Here is a 24,355-nt window from a genome sequence, read left to right on the forward strand (position 1 = left end):
GCAGTGGGGGTGAGGGGTGGGTGAGGCATATGGCCTGCATACACACACACACACACACACACACATACACACACACACACAGAGCCTCTGATGACTTAACTACTCAACAAGGATGTTTGTAACTCTAGAAGTTATCTGACTATCTTCCCAGGAAAAATTCTTCCTCACCCTGCATGGCAGGGGGTGTCCTGTGCCTTCTCAACTGAAGACACCTTCTGTACTTCTTGTCCAGAGGCAAAAATTCCTAGTTCTTTGTGCTTTCATTTCAAGAGATGTAGAAACATGCTTCTGTGGGTGTATGATGCACACTCATGCAAGAAAGATTGCAGAAACCCTAAGGGGAGGAGGAAAAAGACTATTATAGCTTCTATATAGAGCAGGGTTTGTGTCATATAATTAACTATATAGTTAACCTTAATACATAGCTAAAATTTGTGATTAACTTTTATGTGTATCAACTCTCAAAAAGAAAAGATGATATTTAAAGCTGTTTGTTTTTATACTTTAGTGTTTTTAATAAACAATGTTAGGTTGAAAGAATAGTTGGCTGGTTTGGGTTCAATCAAAAACCTGAAATGGCTAAAATAGTCCCAGAATCCCAAATGTCAGAGGTGGCCGTTATGCCAAAGACTGTAGAACCCCAATTTAGAATGCTACCATTAGAAGGGACCTCAAAGTTCATCTAGTTCAGTGCCTTCATTTTTCTAGAGACTCAGGATTGTTAAATGATTTGTTCAAGGTCATCCAGTTGGTGGAAGAGTGAGAACAAGCCCCCATGCTCCTTGCGATTGTCAATTCAGTGCACTCTCTGGGACACTGTTCTGTCAACATCAACAACCTGTTTTTCTCATTCAGAGATCACCCCAACACCAGCAGCAAAGATAGACTCAGAGAGCTGGGTGTGGATAAGCCAGGTACACTGATCCTGACCCCCCCAGGCCCTCCTGTCTCCCTGGGGAAAAGTTGAACAATGATGCAAGTGCAGGGATAGATATGTTTATTGATGTTAGAACATCTACAGACTGGAAAACTCTCATGTTCTCCCACTCTCAGCTCCTCTCAAGTCGGATTTAGGAACAAAGTTGGCAATCTCTCTTCCTCCATCATCTTTGTATTCTCTGACTTCCCTTTACCGATGGGTCTGCTGAGCCAGGTGTGGCAGATAGCCTAGGATTTGGCTGGGATGATCAGGAGTGCACCCTAGAAAACGAGAAATCAAACCAGAGTCCTGGATGAGGCGACTGTCTGCCACATAGAGCAGAGACCTATGAGTTCATTGGTGGGACCATCTGCTACATCTGCACAAATCATAACCCTTTGTGTTTTAGTAGATTGTCAACAAGAATTACTATGGCTAAAACCAAGTAATAACCTGGCAGCCAGCTTCTGGACTCTCTCTGAACCATCTCGACTCATCCTTGAATGGCAGACATGGGTGGTCACCTAGCCTGTAGCTAATCTTTTGGAGCTGGTAAACCCAAAGATTAAGAGAAGGAAGGGATTTTAGCAATAATCTAGACTCTGTTCTTTAATTTATTAAGCAGTAAAGTATGGGTTCAAATCTAAATCCTCTAATCTCAAGACCAGAATTCTTGCAATTGCACCAGACTGCCTACTTCAAAACCCCATTCCTACTGATACCTTCCCTCAAATAATACTGGTAGAAGGACTGAATTTTTGTGAGCTGGAAAAGTGGCTTGAGTTGAAGGCTGATGGCTACAAGCCTCCGCAGAGGTGAATGATGCTCCTAAAGACAGAGCAGGATCAGTAACTAAGACCTGATGGATAGTCAGTTTGGTCTCTAGGGCAATGGCAAAGAGAGAGATCTGAGACCATGCCACTGCTTTAATTTCCCCTTGAGTTGTCCTGGCAGCCGAAATGTACATCTCTCTCTGATTTGTCATGATGGATCTTGGAGTATTGGTGTTGGAGGAGGGGGTGGGGTATGTGTATGTGATGCGCATTTGTGCTAAAGGGTCGAAATCTCTCCAGACTTTACGCAAGGCAGCAGATGGTTCAAGGGAAAGAAAATGGGATTCCAGTTACCCAGAATTCACCATTATCCTGTTAGACTGAGTCTGCCTGGTTCTCACATCTCTTCGAGACCCTTTGATGTTCTAATTGGACCCTCTGACTAGATGATAGACCTCGGGCTTCAGATCTTCTGTTTCTGAAGGAGGTGCGTGCAGCAAAGTTTTTCTCCACATTTCACAACAGCTATACAATGGCTTATGTACTTGTCTGGAACTCAGCCATCATGTCCCTACACCTGGTGCCTTCTCCACTGTTCCCCTCTGAGGTCACCCCTTACTTTTCAGGTTTTCTTGTGTATTATCTGGAGGCATCTAGGTGGTACAGTGGATAGAGTATTGGGCCTGTAGTCAGAAAAATCTGATTTCAAATCCAGCCTCAGATGCTTACTAGCTCTGTAACTCTGGGCAATCACTTAACCTGTATTTGCCTCAGTTTTCTCATTTGTAAAATGGGGATAATAATAGTATCTACCTCTCAGTGTTGTCATGATGATCAAAAGGGTTAAGTGATTGTAAAGAATTTATTACAGTGCCTGGCACATAGTAGGTGCTAAATAATTGTTAACTATTTTTATCATTATCATCTCCTCCCATTATATTATAAACTCCTTTATGGCAAGACCTATCTTTGTACTTATATCTTCAGTTCTTAGTAGACTAAGTGTTTAATAAATGTTTCCTGATTGATTTGATTTGATAGTTCAGGACACTAGGTTCTAATCTCAGTTAAACTTACTCTGTGACTTTGGACAAGTGTCTTTCTTTCTCTGTGCCTCCAAGGTCAGTATTCTTTCCCTTTTACAGGGAGGCTTCTATAAGGCAGCAGTATCAGGGACTATCAGAATGTCTTACTCACCTGAATAGGAATTGCTTTGGCTTGTTGAAATCCTGACTCCTTTATGATGGGCAAGGGAATTCCATTTTTAAATAAACCTTAAACAAAGCACATGTGTTTGAGTGGCAGAAGAGGGCCATTGCTAGTTATCTACTCTTTGCATTTTAGTAATCCAAGCTTCTTAGGGCAGACCCTGCAGGTCCCACAGTGATGGTATCCTCACTCCCACCAGTTTGGTCCTCCCCAACACCTACTTTCCCAGGACCCTACTCTCTCTCTCTCTATTCATGCCTTTGGGCAGCTCAAGAAAAGGGTACCACCTTTTTATACATTTCCTCTGTTCAAAATCCCTTGATGGCTCCCTTGATCTATTCCTTGTGGAATCTCTTTCCTCCCCCTCTTTCCATTGTGGGATATCTAGCCTGGCTTTAAAGTCCAACTCAAATGCATATTCTCTAGATACAAGTTTCTGATCTCCCCTTTCCCCTTCTCCATTTCATACAATATAATCTTCAAGAGCCACTTAGCACCTTGTTTCAACCTGTATTATGCATTTATATAATAAATATTGAATATTGTAACAATGTTTGTATTTTATCCCAAGTTAAACTATGAATTCCATGAGGCTATTTCTCTCTCCCAAAACCTAGAAAAAGGTTTTGTGTACAACATGTACCTGGTAAGTATTGGTTAGCATTTAAGGCTCTTCACAGTCTGGTCCAACCACCTCCCATCAATTTATCTCTAGCCTTGGGTCCTCCATACTTGCTTGCCAGTTCCCCAGTTTGGTCTTCCCAGTGACCCACAACTATAACATAAGCCTTCTCACCTCTTGGTCATCACTCCGCCTTTTCCCTTCCCACTGCTCCCACTTCCTCTCTAACTCTACCCAACTTTCAAAGTTCAGTTAGCTGAATTTCTTGTCTCCTCCAGGAAGCCCTCTCTGACCACCTCCACCATCGCAGGCTGTAACTCCTCTGACCACCTTCCATGGCTATGCTTACCATTCTGGTTCGGCAACAACACAGAGAATAAGAGTTCACTGATCACCTTCCCCAAGAGTTCAGGCTGCAACAAAGAGAAATGTGGCCTTACAGTCTTGCCCATTCAGGGATTCTTCTCCATAGACCTGTAGGCTTTTCACTAGACTCTGGGGGAAGAGGAGAGGGAGCGTGCTAGGTGAAGCAGCCGAAAACCCACGTCCTCTGATGGGTAAGTGAGAAGATCACATTCACATGTGAAAGCTGACACATTGCTACTGCTAGGGGGACTGGAAATGGAAATCCCTAATGGTAGTCCCAGGACAAGGAGAAGGAATAGAACAGAAGATGGCACCATCACAGGCTGTGCCAAACTTCTTACATTCCATGTAATGTTCTTGGCATATAGACATGGCATAAGAAGTGGGACCATAGCCCGAAAGAAGAAGCTGTGAAGCCTTGCTTGATTACCCTAACTTAAGTGCCCTTTCCTCCATAAAGGCTGGAGGAGATTAATTTCTCCTCGGTTTTCTCATAGCATTTGGAATGGATCCTCTTCTGTCTTTGTCATGCTCTATTTTGTAACATGTTTATTTGTACATATATAGTATCCCCTTTAATATAAAGTGTATCTGTATAATGTGTTAAATGTATTATTGTATTTTATGCTTCTATATTATATGCATAAATGTATTTTATATTATAAAATAAACTCTTTAAATGGCAGGGACTGTGACATTTAACATATTTAGGCAATCTAATGCCAGCCACATAGTCCTAAATATGGTAGGTACTTAAATGTTTGTTGGATTGAAGTCATGATCTTGTCCTCAGAATCAGACTGTCAGAACTTGAAGGGCCCTTGGAGATCTATAAGTGCATTAGAGATTCAAACAAAGTGCTAAGTGACATTTGATGAAGAATATAGAGATTTAGGGGCAGCAGTGGATAATCACAAGTCAGGCCTAGAGAGGGGAGATCCTACGTTCAAATCTTGCCTCAGACACTTCTTATCTGTGTGACCCTGGGCAAGTCACTTAACTCTCATTGCCTAGCTCAGTCCTTATCACTCTTCTACCTTGGAACCAATACACAGTATTGATTCCAAGTCAAGAGGTAAGGGTTAAAAAACAGAATATGGAGGTCTAACTCCCTTATTTTAGCAATGGGGACATTGTGACCCAGAAAGGGATGCTCCAAAGTTCACTGAAGCCAAATCTACATGAACAAATTTAGCCAGCTTGATGGGAAAAGTTGTGGAGAGAGGAGTTGTGCACTGAGAGAGAGGAGTTCTGGGTTCAAATCCCAACATGTGGGCAGACTAATTTGGGTATGTATGTCCTTGAGCAAGTAGTTTTTCTTTCTCAGGGTTTCAGTTTTTCCCTCCTTTAACTTCCCCTCTATACCCCTATCCATACCCTTCTCCAATGACCTAGAGAAAAGTCCCTTTGGCATAAAACTGACCATCAGTACTCACCTCCCACAAGCAAAAAGTCACCATTATTTGAGCTGACCATCCAGGACCTGGAATAGACTTATAAAGGCTTGACCTCTATGACACATTCCAGGTTCAATGGCCCATGTTTTTGACTTTAAGTGAAGAATGTAGACAATGGTTTACAGAATTCAAACCTGAATCCCCATCCAAGAAAAAATATCTGTGTTTGCTCCTGTTCATAGCATTTGGGCATAGTCAGCACTTGGGTCTTGGTTTGGAATAGAATTGATCTGGCTGCTTAGTCCCCAGGTCCCAGAGGGACTGGGCCATGATGATGTTAGGAGAGAGCTGGTTGTGAACAAGTCATTAAGACCCTTGCCTTTTTCTTGAAAGAGTTCATTTTCAGGGAAAAGGTATTCATCTTGCTACGACTCCAGCCCAGACTCTCCCTCCCCTCTCAGATGGAGATGTCAAGAACCAATAACTTACACTGAACATGCCTGTTGATGAGTTCATTAGATGGATGCGGTCAGTGCTGTAACAGAAAAGCCAAGGTCAGGATGTTGTTGGAGCACAGTAACTGTGTGACTTATTGAAATTTCCTGTGTTCCAGGGGCAGCTAGGTGGCTCAATGGGTTAAAATCTGGCCTCAGATACCTTCTATCTGTGTGACCTTGGGCAAGTCACTTAACTCCAATAGTCTAGCCCTTACAACTCTTCTGCCTTGGAACTGATACTTAGCATTAATTCTAACAGAAGGTAAGGGTTTAAATTGTTTTTTTTTTCCAGTGCCCCTCAATACCAAATTCAGTGATTTATACAGAGAAGGTACCTTAATAAAGGTCTGTTGGATGAATAAATTGATGAATGGCATTTCATGTTTTTACCTGATTCTTAGGAGGTTGAAAAAAAGTTTGTTCCCTTCAGTGAAAAACTGACCATCAGAACTTGTTTCCTGTAAGAAAGTCATCATGATTTGATCTGAAAAGTCTGAGACCTAGAGTGAAAGCAACTTAAAAAAAAAAAAAGAGCTTAAAGGACTTAGGGGCAGGGGTTGACTTCCAGAAGGGACTGAGGCAAAGGTCAAACATTCAAGCACCAAGTCAGATAGCTCCTGATCTGGCCCCAGATGGTGAAATGGCGCTATCAGACACAGAAGATTGGGGAGAGGTCAAAGAAAACTTAGTGGAGCCAGACCATACTACTCAGACTTCCCTTCTGGAGAAACAGCTCAAAATACATGCACTCTAGATGGGGAGTTAGCTTTCCCACTGCCAATGGGACAAAAGTCCCTCACCCTCGTATTCAAGATCCTTCACATTTTAGTCCCAGTCTGCTTTTTCTACCTAATCTCCAACTACATGCCCTGCATGACCCCTCTACTCCCCCAAAATGGTCTCCTTCCAATCCCTCAAATAAATCTTGTACTTTCTGGTCTCTGTTGTCCATGGCCATTTTCTGTTGCACAAACCTCACTCACCCTTAAAGGTCTAAGTCTAATCCCCTTTCCTCCAAGGGGCCTTTGAAGAGCATCTCAGCTCTTAGCAAGTCCTCATCTGAGGTCATATAGTTCATAGAGGGCAGGGCTAAGATTAGAATCCAAGTCTTCTGATTCCCAGAGCTGCTTGGTGGCACAGTGGATAGAACACTGGGTCTGGAGTCAGGAAGACTCATCTTCCCGAGTTTAAATCTGACCTCAAACACGAGCTGTGTGTTGCTGGGAAAGTCATTTCATCCTGTTTGCATCTGTTTCCTCATCTGTGAAATGAGCTGAAGAAGGACACGGCAAACTACTTCATTATCTTTGCCAGGAAAATCCCAAATAGGGTCATGAAGAGTCAGACATGACTGAACTTCTGATTCTCAGTATGAAATTCTTTTTGCTTAAGCAAAGCTACTATCTCTTCATATGAGATAATGGTCATCCAGGCATTTTGGAGAATGACAAAATAGAAGCAGTCTGGGGTTTTGAATCAGGTCCTGAGTTTGAATCCTTATTCCACTACTTAATTACTGCCTATGTGACCTGAGTGACTTTTCCTGTCTTGATTTCATCTGTCAAATGCAGGAGAGGACTAGTTGACCTCTAAGGTCTCTCTCTAAGCATTTTCAGTCAATGTTCCAAGGTCCTTTACACCTCTACTTCCCTGATTGATTCTGGGAGTCACCAAGCTTCCTTGGGTCTCAGTTTCCTGATCTATAAAATCAGAGGGTTGAACTAGATGGCTTCTAAGCACCCTTTCTAACTCTAGCTCTTTGATTCTATGTTCTAAATGTTCCTTCTTATTCTGTCACTGTGCCCCGTGTTCCAATTGCTGTTTCCATTCTTCCAAGTTTCTAAGGCTATTAAGATCTCTTTCTAGATTGAGCTCTATGATTATTATATCATAAATGTCCCTTCTTGCTCTATCATTCTCTGTTCTCTGTACAAAGGTTCCTTCCTTGCCTGATGGTGCTAAAATTCCATGAAAGACTTGACTGACATGAGGGATCATCATGGCTGTTGGTCACATTACTTACAATGGCCAGAGTGAAAAGAGGCACATTTTCTCTGTTGTTAGGAAACACCTCGAACACAACCAGTTGGGATAACTTGACACTGCCAGGTTTCAGGATGATCTGTGGAAACTCCTGGTTTAAGAGCTTCACAATCTGAGTTGACTCCAGCTGTCCATGAGCCTGAAGAATGATAATAATTCATGTACATCTAGAATCTTTTCAGTTTCTACAGCCCTTTCCCACAACAATTCTGAAAGGCATGTAGCATGTAGATTTATTATCCCCCATTTTATAGATGAGTCAATTAAGACCCAGAAGAAAAGTGACTTGCCTAAGGTCATATGGAAGCAATTTAACTTTCCTAAAAATTTCTCTCATTAGATCTTCATAGTCACTTGATGAAGAATGCAGGGTAGGGATGTGAACATTTCCATTTTGCAGGTAGGGAAAGTAAAATTCAGAGTAAGATTTCGTAAGGATAAATGACCCAAATTTTGTGATTCTATATCCTAGAGATGGATAGTTCCAGGACCTGGATCATTTGAAGCAAGCAGGGGAAAATCATGGTGTGTGTCAAAGACAAGAGGAATTGAAAAATGTAGGGCACTGGCTGTAGGGAAATATAAGGACAGCTAGGTGGCACAGTGGATAGAACACTGGATTTGGAATCGGGAGCATTGGATTTGGAGTGAGTTCAAATCTAGCATCAGACATTTAATAGCTTATGTGACCATGGGCAAGTCAGTTTACCCTGTTTTTCTCAGTTTCTCCTGGATAAAATGGGGTAGAGAAGGAATTGGGGCAAACTGCTCCAATGTCTTAGCCAAGAAAAACCCAGATGGGATCACAATGAATCAGATATGACTGAAATTACTGAACAACAACATTGGGAAATATAGCTAACCCTTGATTTATTACATAAATGTACAGTGGGAAGAGCCGTAGATATTCCCTCTACCTCTTCTTTCCCTGGCAGATAACCCAAAAACCATTTTTAAAGGCAAAACTTAATTAACTACTGCTCTCCCATATGGAAACCCTGACTGAGTGCATTTTTCTATTCTCCTTAGTTTCCAGGAGAGAAAAAAGTGACAAAACAAATAAAAATTAAGCTGATTTCTAATGGAAAGTGCCCTTAGTTTGGAATTGGAGGAAATGAGCTTGAATGTCAACTCTCCATTTGTTACCCTGAGCAAGTCATTCCCCCCTCCTTTGGCCTCAGTTTTTTCAAATGTAAAATGAAAGGTGGGATTATATGATCTCTACAATCCCTACTAGTACTGTTATTCTATGTTTTAGGGGTTCTTCCAAGATTAAACTCTATAATCCTAGTTAAAAAACAAAAACAACTGATGCAAAGTTGGCCTTATTTCAAACCCTGTTACTTTTTCAATCTGAATCCTTCATCTGGATGGAAAGATCTGTGTTCACAAAGATGGTTTCCCAGAGGAAACAAAATTTTGTATATGGTCCCTCAACTCCAGAATATAAGGAAAGAAAAAGGGGACTCCAAATCCACTTTTCACAGAGAGAGCTCTTTCTATGCTAGGTGGTCCCCTGAATTACCCTGTTCTACAGAGACCTCTTCCATTTCATTATTAATGGAGATTGGACTTGAATTGCGACCATACACTTAAGCTAGGCTTGAGTCCTCTAAGATAACAATTACCTAGATGATGAGGGTTCCTGTTTTGTATTTTTTTTAAAGGGGAAGCGAAAAGCTGGATTTAAACCCAATTTATTTTTCTCTAACTTATTCATTCCAGGAATTGTTTTTCCTTAGTTCCTCAGTCTATCATCTATACAAGCTCCAGCATCACAATAGAGTAGAAAGAACTGTGGACTTGCAATCAGGAAGCCTGGGCTTTTCCAGAATGGAACAACCATTTTAATATTAGCTAAGAGCTAAAGAAATGCTAGTTATAATATGACTTAGGACAAGTCACCCCCCCCCCCACTCTTATCTGAGCCTCATTTTTCTTCTCAACTGTAAAATGGGGATGATAGTTTGTTTGTACTACTTAACTTCCCAAGGTTACCTTAAGGAAAGTGTTTCAATGTTTGGAGCCAATATCTGTTGCCCCATGTCACTTTTGCCAATTGTCCCACTCCTAGTTCCACCCATACTCAGTGCAAACCTGCTCCTTCACAGCCCTTCAGAGACTGGACATGATCAAGTTTCTCCGGTCTTCCCAAACTTGCTTACTTTTTGTTCCCACCTTAGCGAAACACCCCCAGTTTGGGTTCATCTATGTCGGCATAGGTTAAGCTGTTTTAGGTCTGCTCCATTTATGAGCCATTTTTCTGTGTCTTCAAAGGCAATGCCTATTCCCTTGAAAGTGTTGATGGACAGCAGTGCTTCTATAGAGGAGGCTAAAGCTATGGAGATACTGAGTTTAGAGAATGGGGGCAGCAGACAACCAACCCATCAGAAGGATTTCTTAGATAAGGACAGCTAGTTTGACCCTTGACACCCCTTCTAGAGAAACTACACACTGACACTTTCCTTAAGGAATGTGGAAAATAAAATGGAGAAGACACTAACCGTTGGGTTGATCTTATTGAGAACTGATTTCAATTGACGGGCAATCTCAGGAAGCTAAGGATAAAAAGACATCAAAACTAGTTAGAGACTGAGTGATACTAGAAAATTGCTTTACTGACTGTGTGACTTAGGTAAGCCCTTTCCCCTCTCTGGGACTCAATTCACTCGTCTATACAATGGGAGTGAGATTCATTAAGGTGCCTTCTAATACTCAAAATTATGGCAATAACTAATTAACTGATGAATTGAAAGGAATAGAAATGGAAAACAGATAATGGAAAATCAGTTTTTCCACTATTCAACCAATGAGATCAGAGAGATGTTGTTCTGGATAGTTCCCTATTCTTGAAGCTAGAAGTAAATCACAGGATAAGAAAAGGCAGCTCAAAGGCTGTCCAATTCAAACCACATATGAACATGAATACCCTCCATGGCTCACACTGCCATGTGAGTTGTGCCAAGGCACAACTGTGAAGTCCCAGCTCTTTCTTTGCATCCCACCAGTTAGACCTCAGCAAGAATTTATTTGATATTTGGTAGGTGTAGAGCTCCGTACCAAGTTCCAAGGAGACAGAGAGAGACAAAACAACAATCCTTGCTCCCAAGGAGCTCACATTATAATGATGGAGATAGCATGGACATAAGTAAGTACTATGGACGATCCATAGACAGAGAAGATAGCAGGCAATCTTAGAGGGTGAGAAACTAGCCATGCCGAGGAGATTGGGAAAGACATCTTTGCTGAATCTGGGATTTGAGTTGATTCTTAAAGGAAGCCAGGGAAATGGCAGGAAAAGGGGGGGCGGATTAAAGTGGGAGAGCATCCAAAATATGAGGAACAGCCAATGCAAAAAGCACAGACACAGGAATTAGGAGTGTGAAGTCTAGCAAGTTGGGTACTGTGGCTGGATCATGGGAGTATACAGAGAGAAGCTATGTGTAAAGGAGACTCAGGTGAAAGAAGGAGTGGTATTCAAGAGTGGAAAGAAAGGAAGTGATGTGGTCTCAAAGAGCTTTAGATGCCAAACAGAAGACTGGAGTTTATTGAGTAGAAGAATGATATGGTTAACATTTCAGGACAATCGCATTGCTAGCTAAGGAGAAGATGGCCTGCAGTGGAAGATATTTGAAATGTGAGACCAATTAGAATTCTATTACAGTAATCTAGGTGGGAAATAATGAGGGTCTTTATCATGATGGAGGCTATATGAATGAAGAAAAGGAAGCTTGGATGAGAAAAAGCTGGAAAGGTAGAAATAACAAGATTTGGCAGTGAATTGGCTATACTGTATAGGGGAGTGAGATTGAAGAATTGAGGATAATACCAAAGTTGTAAGTCTGGGTTTCTAGAAGGATAAAAAAGCTCCAGACTATTATAGGTAAGTTTGAAAGAAGGGAAGAATTAGAAGGAAGGATGATGTGTTCTGTTTTGTACTGGTTGAGTTGATCTGGGACATACTTGGTTCAAGATTTCCAAAAGACAACTGGTGTTAAAGGATATACCTCAGAAGAAAAATTAGAATTGAATGTGTGTGTGTGTGTGTGTGTGTGTGTGTGTGTGTTGGGGAGGAGGTGGCTGTGGGGGAAAGAGGGGTGAGAGAGGAAAATAAGAGATAAAAGGGAGCTCTTGGCAAATGGTCTCAGGATTTTTTTGGTGAAGTATGTGGTGAACTCCTTACCTGGGAGGTTGGGCAGGAAATGTAAGAAGCTTGAAGAGGGATGAGAAGGCTTGAATAGCCACTGTGGCAAGTGGGATAATTAGGTCCTGGGTCCCTATAGCTTTATTTTTAGCTATTGAAAACCTACTTGGATTCATGCTGTCATTCACTGACACTGTATTTTCTTGGGCAAGTTTCTCTCTTGCAGAACTTAGGTTCTCCCTCTGTAAAGTGAAGACATTGAACTAGGTTGTCTCTAAGATCCCCTCTAGCTTTAAGATTCTCTAAGTTCAATTCTCATCCCCAATAGTCTAAGGGGTCACAGTGGCCAGAATCCATCTGTTTCATTGTGCCCAGCTGTTGACAACAAGATGGAGTTAGGTTTGTTGGTCCGCAGCTAGGCGATGCAGTAGATAGAGTGCTGGGCTAATCTTCCTCAATTCAAATCCTGGGGTAACTAAGGTGGACCTCTGGCCATTGGGGGCTACCTTCGCAGAGGCATAGTAACAAGAGATGAAAATAACCCACTGCAAATGGTCAAATTTGGCTGGACAATAAGACTAGATAAGGTAGATTGGAGTCAGACTGTCTAGGGTTTTAAATGTCAACCAGAAGAGTTCCATGTTCATCCTAGAGGCCAGAGGGAACCATTGAAACTTCTTGAGTAGCAGAATAACATGGCTGGAAACCTTTGCTTTCAGAAAAATCACTTTGGTAAATGGGTGGAATATGAATTCAAGAAAAAGTCAGGAATGTTGTACTTCAGGTGAGAGGTGAAGAGGGCCTGAATTAGGACAATGGCTGAGTGGGTAGAGATTAGGTGAAGGATGGATGAGATAGTTTAGGAGATTTTTCTGTTCTTCAAGTTTAGCTGGGGGTGGGGATTTAAAAAAAAAAAAGGCAATTAGTTGTATCAGTGGATAGATACAGCTGACCCTGAAGTTGGGAAGATCCATGTTCAAATCTTGTCTCAGATACTAGCTGTGTGACCTTGAGCAAGTCATTAAACCTGCTTGCTTTAGTTTCTTCAAGTAGCAAGTGGGATTAATAGTCTCTACCTCCCAGGCTTGATGTGAGGATCAAATAAGATAATATTTGTAAAGCACTGAGTAGGTGCTTAATAAATACTTGTTTCCTTTCTTCTACTAGTTGGGGAATTGAACTGAGTCTCTTCAAGTTCTGAGGGGCTGTGATTCTACCCATACCTCGTAGACATAAGGTTGGACTTCCTTACCACAGTGTCTAGAAGAACCATTAGCTCCTCAGGAGGCAGCAGTGCCTCAAAGATGGCATTCACCACATCCTGTCTTATGACGAAACTGAAGTCAAAGGCGCCCACTTTAGGTATTTTCTGAGAGACCTCTGATTTGGACTCATTGAAAACCTTAATCAGCTTTCCTCCTGGGCCCAGAAGCTTCGCCTGGGAGATAGATGGGAAAAAGGAAGATGTAAGAGGATTTCAGGTGTGAGGCCTCTTCCATCTGAGCTCTGACAGCATCTTGCTGGCCTATGGCTTTCTGCTCCCCAAGTTACCAGAGACCTGCAGTACGCTATGAGGTCCAGCTTTAGCTGCCAGGAGACTCAGAACTAAGCTTAGGCCCTAGTTGTAGTGATGAATTGAGGAGAAAAAACTGGTCATTGCCCTGCTTTGAGACTCAAGTCTTTTCCTCTGAGAAATGAAAGGGTTGGCCTGGGCAAGTCATTTAATTCTGCCTCAGTTTCCTCATCCATAAAATGAGGGGAGACGGAATGTTAACCTCAGCATCTCTGCCAAGAAAACCCCAAACTCGGTCATGAAGAGTAGGCCAACAACAAGATTTGGAAGAGATCATAATGATCTTGTCCTTCATAAGGTCACTCCTGCCCTCAAAAACAAACAAACAAACAAACAAACAGGATTAGACTAGATCATCTCTATGATTTTCTCCAATTCTAGAATTCTCCATTCTCAGGGCTGCTCTAGTTTTTATAGCCTATGTTCTAGGTTTTAAGGGCTCACTCAATTTAACGTTCTATGATCTGCATTCTATAGTTCTTTCCAACTCTGATGACATATGCTCTATTCTTTTTTTTTTTCCTAAGACAAGACAAAACAAAAATAAGCTATTCAAGGAGGCCTGAACCTAGACTTTCTCTATAACTATTGAGAGACAAGTATGGCTTTGTGGCCAAAGTGGACTCAGAAAGCCAGGAAAGCTTGAGTTGAAGACCCATCTCTGACATATTAGCAGAGTGACCTTGGGCAAGTCATAACTTTCCAAAGCTCTAGGGAACTAGAGAAGGTCCACCCCTATATCACTTAAATCATAGTTCTGATCCTGGTCAAATGGAAATTAAGTGGAATATAATGTTTTTATCTATCTATCTATCTATCAATTTCTAGTCCTCAACGTAGATATAACCTAAGATAAGAAAAATGGAAATCTCAGATTGGCCATACCAAAGTGGCACCGATTACAGGAATTGCTTCTAAGAACAGTGAACCCAAGCAGGCTGGAGATTTACTTGTTCTGAAGGCAATATCTCTTTAGTGCTCACCCTACCCACCCCAGGAAGATATCCTATCTTTTTAAAGACTTTGGGGTGGGGGTGGGGGCTAAGCAAGCACATCAGTGACTATTTATCACTAGACAGCTGTACTTACATTCAGATCCAGCTGAAAGCTGTTGTCCACAAGTGAGGATTTCAGGACCTCAAAAGTCAGATATTTTTGTCCAAATGGCATTGGTACTACAAGATGATAACAGAATGTTTGTTAAAAAATACATATCATTCAACTTATAGTGGACATTGGACAATAGTATGATGTGTTGGAAGTAGACACAGACCAAGGGGCTGGGGGATCAGGTGGTATCCCTATGGCCCCTTATAGTTCTGTCACTTTGTATTTCAAGATCCCTTCTAATTGCTCTAAGTTCCCCTCCATCGCTATTTTTCTAAGGCTTCTTCCAGCTCCGATATTCTAGGTTCTCAGGGCCCTTCAATCCCTGGCACTCTTTATGGGTTAAGATGTTTAAGGCCACCTATTTGGGGTAATAGCCTGATTAGCTCCTTGGTCTGTTAAAAGACCTGCAAGACAGCTGTAGAGCCTGAGGAGTGTGAAAGAGGAAAAGAAAGAAGAGCAAAATCATGGCATCTTGCCCTAAAGAGCCAAGAATGTAATAGGGAGAAGCTGGACAAAACCAAACCAAACCAAACAAAAAACCAAGTCCTGGCATTTAAAAGCCTTCATAATCTACTCTCAAATTACTTTTCTAGCCTTATCTCTCTTTCCTCATATGAGGCTTCTATTCAAAACTGCTACCTTACTATATCCTCCGCCATCTCTAAAAGGTTCCTACATATGTGATTTTCCACTGATCCTTCAGATGTAGATACCTACTTCATCCTCCAAACCTAATCTATCCTTAGTGTTCAGTTAAAGTTATATTTTCTCTAGGAGGACTTCCTTCATCCCAGGCCATAAACAGGACTAGATTATTTTCTAGAGCCCCTTCCAGAACTAAAATCCAGTGGCCTCCCTTTGGCTAAACTCCTCCAGGTTCCTTCCTTCTTATCTTCCTTGATTCCTTCCATTCCTCCTTTCCCTCCTTCCCTCTCTTTTTCCCCCTTCCTTCCTTCCTTCCTTCCTTCCTTCCTTCCTTCCTTCCTTCCTTCCTTCCTTCCTTCCTTCCTTCCTTCCTTCCTTCCTTCCTTCCTTCCTTCCTTCCTTCCTTCCTTCCTTCCTTCCTCTCTTTTTCTTCTTTCTTTCCCTCTTTTTACCTTCCTTCCTGCTTTCCTTCCTCTGTTTCAGGAGGGTCAAAGGGTCAAATCCACAACAGCAGCTTAAAAGGGATCTATCCCCCTCATGTGGCCAAGATAAGAACACTACCTGAAATCTTGGTTTTGTGAACAGCAGACCCTATCCTCCTATACATCTCCTCACTTCAGGGAGGCAGGTCTACTTTGGTGCTTTCCCCCTCCAACTCTCCTCACCATTGCCTAGGAATGACATCCAAATTTTACTTGTCTGAATCTCAGGTTCCTCATTTATAAAATAGTGATAATACTTGTATCAATTGCAAAAGTTTGGCTGAGAAGAAAGTGTTTTGCAACTCTAAGAGTGCTATAGAAAAGTGAGATGTGTGTGTGTGTGTGTGTGTGTGTGTGTGTGTGTGTGGTGGGATAGCATGGTATAAGTGGAAAGAGTATTAGTGTGAGAGACAGAGGATCTGGTTTCAAATTTTACCTCTGCCCTTTTCTACCTATGTTATCTTGAGCAAGTCATTTTATCTCTCTGGACCTAAGTTTACTCTTCTGTAAAATGAGGAGGATAAACCCCACCTCCACCCCCTCAGAACCCTTCTGGCTCTAGATATTTGAACCCTAAGTGGAGTTGAATTCTCTCACCCTCCAACTTCTACCCATTGCCTTCTAAGGTCAAGCAGAACTAGTCTAATCCCCATGTTCTATGACATCAGAACCCTATGGGAATAATAGTGAGAGGAAGACTTTTCTCTCTGATTTCTATGGACTCTAAATTGGATAGAAAGAATGGATGAAATGAGGGACCATAATTCAAGCAATTCTTCATGATGACCCCAGGTATTGGTTATGATTATGAAGTGTTCAGCTCTTGGGAGCTGATGATACTTTATATTTCCCAACTTCCCTTGTTCTTTACTTATTGAAATATTTCCTTTCCTTCAATGACCCCAAGCAATTTCCTTCCCTAATTTACCCTCTCTCTCCAATTTAAAGGGATCCCTTCTTCCCGAGTTTCTCACTGTGTTTTGTCAGTATCTCTCTTTAGAACTTATATTCCACTTCAATGTTGTCAGTTTATAGGATTTAATTGTTATGTGTCCTCCCTCCTCTACTGACCCAGTCTCCAAACTATGCACCCTTTAATTAGATAGCCTTCATTCCATATAGAGCACTAAGAAGAAACTTCAGCAGAGTCTCCCATTCCAATTTTGTTGTATTCATAATAAGACAAAGGTCTTATTTTCTCTATGGACCATAAGCTCTTGTAGAGAAAAAAACCGTATCTTAACCATCTTTGTACCCAAGGGCCCACAACAGGGCCCTGTACTTGGTATGTATTTAATTTGTTGAATTTAATTACCAGAAGATGGATTATTTATTTCTCATTCAATCTAATTATGTTTCCTAAAAGACTCCATGCTCTGTCTTCCCTAGAATTTCTCTGAAGAATTTTAGATGACCCCAGAACTTTCAAATTCTTGAATTTTTAATATTTCCTGACTTATGTTCCTTCCTTACCTTCTGTCTTAGAATCAATACTGCCTATTGGTTCTAAGGCAGAAGAGTGGTAAGGGCTAGGCAATGGGGGTTAAATAACTTGCGCAGAGTCACCCAGCTAGGAAGTGTTTGAGGTCAGATCTGAACCCAGGACCTCCTGTCTCTGAGCCTGACTCTCAATCCACTGAGCTACCCACAGCTGCCCCCTTATGTTCATTTATAGTTGGTCACAATGTATAAGTCTTTTCCATGACACTATAAGTTCTACAATGGGAATGAGCTCTGATACCCCTCTAATAAAGTCTTTGGGCAAGCCATTTATTTTCTCTGGAATTCAGTTTCCACATTTGTAAAATGGGGATAATCACACTTGACCCAGCCACAATTGTTGCAAGGAAAGGGCTCTATAGATCTTAAAACCACTCTAGAAATAGGAGTATCCATGCAAAGTACTGGGCACACAGGAGGCAGTAAATGAACATGAGAGAGTAGCTGACCTGAGCAGGGCTAACCTCCTCCCACCCCAGCACCTGGATTTACAGCAAGATATTTAGCCTAGGAGGCAGAAAATAGGGCTCATGTGATAAGGAAAGAAAACACGAAATGCCTAGGACTTACATGTTGGCCAATTTTCAATTTTGTCAGCCATGTTCACAATGGACTTTTGAACAACCGGGCATATCTATAATGACAAAAATTCTGGGTTTCAATGGAACTTAGTGAGAGAACCAAGCACTGCTATCACCTGATCTTCTAGCTATGCTATCTCCTGTGGACACATGGAGCCAGGTGCCAGTGCATGAGTATGACATACACTGAGTAAGGGTTTCATCTCCTAGATTTTCAAGAGGAAGATGGGCAAGAAGAAAGGAAAGAAGGAGGGAGGGAAGAATGAATTTGTAAAGTTTAATTTTTAAGGATCAGAAATGAGAGTTGGATAGCACCTTACTGGCCATCTAGTCCAAACTATACACCAAAGAAATCCCCACTGTGACATACCCAACAAGTCCCCAACAATCTAACCTCTTCTTGAAGACTTTCATGGAAAAGGAAGGAACTCTTGAGGCTGATGGTTCCATTCTTGGATGGCTCTAATTGCTAGAAAGTTTTCTCCAACATCTGTCTAAATTCACCCCTAGGTAAGTACCACCCACTGCTTTTAGTTTAGCCTCCTGAGACTAAACAGTAATCCTTCCTCTGCAATCCCTCCACTCACAGCAGATAGGTATAATGGGTAAGCACACTGAAAATGTTTTTGCAGTTTCAAGTCAATAACAACACTGGAATCAATTTATAAAAATTTAGTTTACAAAAAACTTTTCAGCACAGTGTAACATGAGGCAGCCCAAAAAAGGAATTATGAGATGGGAGTTGTTTTGCAGGAAACCATAATATGGCTACAAAGAGGCAAAGGTCAGGTCGTAACTCTCTTCCTGAACAAGACTTTAGACTGATGTCTGACCCATATAACTATTGGAAGTCCAAATATTGCATCCTGAGGAAATCAATTCCACTTTGGGATGGTTCTGATTATTAGGAAACTTACATAAGGAGCTGAAATCAGATTCCCTTAGGGCTGCCATTCACTGCTCCTACTTCTACCCTCATAAAATAAATGAATGAATGAATGAATGAATGAATGAACATTTTTTAAAATAACTTTTACTAAGGCTTGTGGTGAGTGCTGAGAATACAAATAAAAATCAAGACTATCTCTGCCCTTAAAATTATCTAATGGGGTTCAAAAACTTTAATTTCGTATTTTAATTACCATAATTTAATACAAGTAATTTACTTTGTAATTTTATGCATTTTATTTTGTGCATTTAAAATATTCAGAGAAGGGGGTTCATAGCATTCACTAGACTGACAAAGGGTTCTATGACACAAAAAGGTTAAGAAACCCTCATCTAATCCCTTTTTACCATGATAACTTTTCAGATACTTAAAGTAGTACTTCTGCAATCCTTAAGTTTAACTTTTCCAGCTGAAATATCCAGTCAAATTTAATTCACTAATTGATAATTCAGGGTTTAGTTCTCACAACTGAGTCAACTGGGTCTTTCTGCTAGAGGCCCAATCACTGCCATCACAGGACAAGGATCACTAAATCAGTTATGGGCACAAATGGATTCCCACAATGCTATGTCCAAAGATGCCACCACTCTCCCACCCATAAGGAAAATACATCACACCCACCTCTTTCTTCAATAACTTGGGGAGTGCTGGCAGTAGTAACTCAATAACACTGTTAGCCACGTAGTTGACTGTGAAGGAGAATCTGTCCAAGATAAAACAGGGAAAGAGTAATAGCTAGAAGGGTAGCAAAAAAGGCTTCTATTTGAATATTTTGAGGCTTTGGTATGTAGATTCATACCTAACCCTCCCACCCCACTGGCATAGATCAGTTACTAAGAGCCCACATTTATCTAGTCCTTTAAAGTGTGCATATATTTTCTTATTTCATCCTCTTAATACTCCTGTGAGTTTGGTGCAATTATTCTCTTTATTTTACAGATGAGGAAGCTGAGGCAGACAGAGGTAGAACCTAGATCAATCTTATACAGCTAGCAAATGTTTGAAGTAGGATTTGAACTCAGGTCTTCTTAATTCCACATCCTGAGCTCTATTGACTATTCCACATTACCAAGAATTTTCTGAAATAATAAAACCATCAGGCCCAGATATGGTAAGTCCTGAGTTCAGACTTGATCTCATACACTTCTTAACCGCACAACTCTGGACAAGGCACTTAATTTAAGAAAAGGAAGAAAAAGAAATAATGAAACCATACCATGACCATCTTTACCATCCCTAAATAGTAACTTATGTTTATATACAGTAATAAGTCATTTATATAATAATATAGAATAATGGCTGACATTTATAATAACTCATATTTTTCCTGTGCATTTGAGTTTATAACAGTTCTTTCCTGAGAAAAGCCTTTTTGGGTAGTTAAGGCAAATATGATCATCCCCACTTCACAAATGAAGAAAATGAGACTCAGAGTCATTAAGTATTTTGAAGAGCTAGGATTAGAGCCCAAGTCTTCTAACAAAAGATCAAGAATATTAAGAGAAATCATGAAAAAAAATGCAAAGGAAGGAGGACTTGCAGACTCAAACTATACTATAAAGCAGTGATCATCAAAACAATTTGGTACTGGCTAAGAGACAGAAAGGAGGATCAGTGAAATAGACTTAGGGTAAGGCACCTCAGCAAGACAGCCCAAAAATCCCAGCTTTTGGGACCAAAATCCACTATTTGATAAAAACTGCTGGGAAAATTGGAAGACAGTATGGGAGAGATTAGGTTTGGATCAACATCTCACACCCTACACCAAGATAAACTCAGAATGGGTAAATGACCAGAATATAAAGAAGGAAACTATAGGCAAAATAGGTGAACACAGAATAGTATACATGTCAGATCTTTGGGAAAGGAAAGACTTTAAAACCAAGCAAGAACTACAAAAAATCTGAAAATGTAAAATCAATAATTTTAATTACATCAAATTAAAAAAATTTTTGTATAGACAAAACTAATGCATCAAAAATTAGAAGGGAAGGAACAAATTGGGAAACAATCTTCATAACAAAAACCTCTGACAAAGGTCTAATTACTCAAATTTATAAAGAGCTAAATCAATTGTACAAAAAATCAAGCCATTCTCCAATTGATAAATGGGCAAGGGACATGAATAGGCAATTTCCAGTTAAAGAAATCAAAACTATTAATAAGCACATGAAAAAATGTTCTAAATCTCTTATAATCAGAGAGATGCAAATCAAAACAACTCTGAGGTATCCCTTCACAGTTATCAGATTGGCTAACATGACCATAGAGGAAAGTAATGAATGCTGGAGGGGATGTGGCAAAGTTGGGACATTAATGCATTGCTGATGGAGTTGTGAATTGATCCAACCATTCTGGAGGGCAATTTGGAACTATGCCCAAAGGGTGCTAAAAGACTGTCTGCCTTTTGATCCAGCCATAGCACTGCTGGGTTTGTACCCCAAAGAGTTAATAAGGAAAAAAGACTTGTACAAAAATATTCATAGCTGTGCTCTTTGTGGTGGCAAAGAATTGGAAAATGAGGGAATGCCCTTCAATTGGGGAATGACTGAATGAATTGTGGTATATGTTGGTGATGGAATACTATTGTGCTCAAAGGAATAATAAAGTGGAGGGATTCCATGGGAATTGGAACAACCTCCAGGAAGTGATGCAGAGTGAGAGGAGCAGAACCAGAAGAACATTGTATACAGAGACTGATACACTGTGGTACAGTCGAATGTAATGGACTTCTCCATTAGTGGCAATGTAGTGATCTTGAACAACTTGGAGGAATCTAAGAGAAAAACCATTATCCACATTCAGAGGAAAATCTGTGGGAGTAGAAACAGATGAAAAACAACTGTTTGATTACAAGGGTCGAGGGGATATGGCTGGGGAGGTAGACTCTAAATGAACATCCTAATGCAAGTACCAACATGGAAATAGGTTCTGATCAGGGATACAAGTAATACCCAATGAAATTGCATGTCAGCTGCAGGAGGGGTAGGTGGAAGGGAGGGAGGGAAATAACATGATTATTATAACCAAGGAATAATGTTCTAAATCGAATAAATACATTAATTCAAAGATTTAAAAAAATAAAGAAAGAAACCTATAGTTCTGGGGGAAAAAAAGAATATCAAGGTAAATAATTTAAAAAAAATGCAAAGGAAGGGGGCCTAGCAATACCAGATCTCAAACTATACTATAAAACAGTGGTCATCAAAACAATATGGTACTGGTTAAGAGACAGAAGGGAGGACCAGTGGAATAGACTTAGGGTAAGTGACCTCAGCAAGACAGTCTATGATAAACCTGAAGATCACAGCTTTTGGGACAAAAATCCTCTATTTGACAAAAACTGCTGGGAAAATTGAAAAACAGTATGGGAGAGATTAGGTTTAGATCAACATCTCACACCCTATAACAAGATAAACTCAGAATGGGTGAATGACTAGAATATAAAGAAAACTATAAATAAATTAGATGAACACAGAATAATATACCTGTCAGATCTTTGGGAAAGAAAAGATTTCAAGACCAAGCAAGAGTCAGAAAAAAATCACAAAATGTAAAATAAATAGTTTTGGTTACATTAAATTAAAAAGTTTTGTACAAACAAAGTCAATGCAACCAAAATTAGAAGGGAAGCAACAAATTGGAAGAAAAATCTTTATAACAAAAACCTCTGACAACAGTCTAATTACTCAAATATACAAGGAGCTAACTAAATCAATTGTACAAAAAAGCAAGCCATTCCCCAATTGATAAATGGGCAAGGGACACGAGTGGGCAATTTTTGGAAAAAGAAATCAAGACTATCAATAAGTAATGAAAAACTGTTCTAAATCTCTTATAACTAGACAAATGCAAATCAAAGCTACTCTGAGGTACCACCTCACACCAACAGATTGGCTAACATGACAGCAAAGGAGAGTAATAAATATTGGAGAGAATGGTGGCAAAATAGGGACATTAGTGCATTGCTAGTGGAGTTGTAAATTGATCCAACCGTTCTGGATGGCAATTTGGAACTATGCTCAAAGGGTGCTAAAATACAGTTTGCCCATTGATCCATCCATAGAACTGCTGGGTTCATACCCCAAAGAAATAATAAGGAAAAAAGGGTTGCACAAAAATATTTATAGCCGCACTCTTTGTGGTGGCAAAAAAAATTGGAAAATGAGGGAATGCCCTTCAATTGGGGAATGGCTATTTATTTAATTTGTATACTTGTAAGGTTCTGAGAAGCCATCAGAGTGAGGAAATAGGTAAGACGAAAAGCTTGTTTGGATTATGGAATCTTAAGATAGTGAAATTGGATTACTGAGAAGTTAGACTTCTCTGAACTGAAATGGGAAAGATTTGTCATTTAAGGCCAAAGGCTTTTGGGATCTCAACTAAGGCTATTGTAAGCTTGAAATCCAACTATGGCTGTCTGGTGATTGGATGGAGATGGTGTTTGATAAAGTTTTGGATCAAGAACCCAGTATTTGACAAAAACTGCTGGGAAAATTGGAAAATAGTATGGGAGAGATTAGGTTTAGATCAACATTTCACCCCTATACCAAGATTAATTCAGAATGGGTAAATGGTGTAAGTATCCAGAGGGAAATCATAAACAAATTAAGTGAACATAGAATAGTAAAATTGTCAGATCTATAAGAAAGGAAGGGATTTAAGGCTAAGCATGAGATAGAGAACACTACAAAATGTAAAATGATTAATTTTGATATATTCAATTAAAAAGTTTCTGTGAAAACAAAATCAATGCAATCAAAATTAGAAGGGAAGCAACAAATTGGGGGAAAATTTTTTATAACAAAAACCTCTGACAAAGGTCTAATCTCTCAAATTTAGAAGGAACTAAGCCAACTGTACAAAAAATCAAGCATACTCTAGTTGACAAATGGTCAAGGGACCTGAATAGGCAGTTTTCAGATAAAGAAATCAAGACTATCAATAATCACATGAAAAAGTGTTCTAAATCTTTCCTAATTAGAGAAACAAAAAGCAAAACAATGCTGAGGTACCACCACACACCTATCAGATTGCCAATATGACAGTAAAGAAAAATAATAAATGTTGGAGGGGTTGTGGCAAAATTGGAACATTAATGCATTGCTGGTGGAGTTCTGAATAAATCCAAACATTCTGGAAAGCAATTCGGAATTATGCACAAAGGGTTTTAAAAGAATGTGTACCCTTTGATCCAGCAACACCACTATTATGTTTGTACCCCAAAGAGATAATAAGGAAAAATACTTGTACAAAAATATTCATAAAAAATACTCACTTTTGGAGAAGACTGATTTGCAAGTTAGAGAGGCTTTCAGTACTGTAGCTGAAGACTAAATGAGATTGCCCCATATCGCCAATTACTGTTCGGATTTCGGCTATGATATCACTTTCTATGCGCATCTCAATGAGTTTGTCGGTAATTGCGCTATAATGGAATAGAGATACCACAGAAAATTACCTGGAGCCTGACACAGGCTCCCAATAGAATTCAACAGGCAGGACTTGGCTCAAGAGAGGATGTGTGGGAATTGGGAGCACTGAG

At 40.2% G+C, this 24,355-nt stretch overlaps 1 protein-coding gene across 2 annotated transcripts in view; it reads right to left on the reverse strand.

The window, feature by feature from the left end:
* Positions 1-980: 980 nt before the first annotated feature.
* The window catches only part of BPIFB1 (BPI fold containing family B member 1), a 33,644-nt gene continuing 10,269 nt past the window's right edge, over positions 981-24,355 (reverse strand). Inside the window, exons 5-16 of one of the 2 annotated variants that reach the window (XM_007474381.3) lie at positions 24,089-24,238; positions 19,432-19,513; positions 17,851-17,914; positions 14,633-14,718; positions 13,223-13,408; positions 10,331-10,384; positions 7,807-7,965; positions 6,174-6,241; positions 5,776-5,821; positions 3,873-3,936; positions 2,890-2,966; positions 981-1,200 (exon numbers count right to left, since the gene is read on the reverse strand). In XM_007474381.3, coding sequence (XP_007474443.1) covers positions 1,168-1,200; positions 2,890-2,966; positions 3,873-3,936; positions 5,776-5,821; positions 6,174-6,241; positions 7,807-7,965; positions 10,331-10,384; positions 13,223-13,408; positions 14,633-14,718; positions 17,851-17,914; positions 19,432-19,513; positions 24,089-24,238 — 1,069 coding nt within the window. In that variant the 3' untranslated portion in view covers positions 981-1,167. Of the gene's footprint in view, positions 1,201-2,889; positions 2,967-3,872; positions 4,019-5,775; positions 5,822-6,173; positions 6,242-7,806; positions 7,966-10,330; positions 10,385-13,222; positions 13,409-14,632; positions 14,719-17,850; positions 17,915-19,431; positions 19,514-24,088; positions 24,239-24,355 lie in introns of those variants that run through there. The other variant, XM_056811939.1, reaches the window with a different exon arrangement.

Source organism: Monodelphis domestica, chromosome 1 (genome assembly GCF_027887165.1).
Source record: "Monodelphis domestica isolate mMonDom1 chromosome 1, mMonDom1.pri, whole genome shotgun sequence".
Lineage (NCBI taxonomy): Eukaryota > Metazoa > Chordata > Mammalia > Didelphimorphia > Didelphidae > Monodelphis > Monodelphis domestica.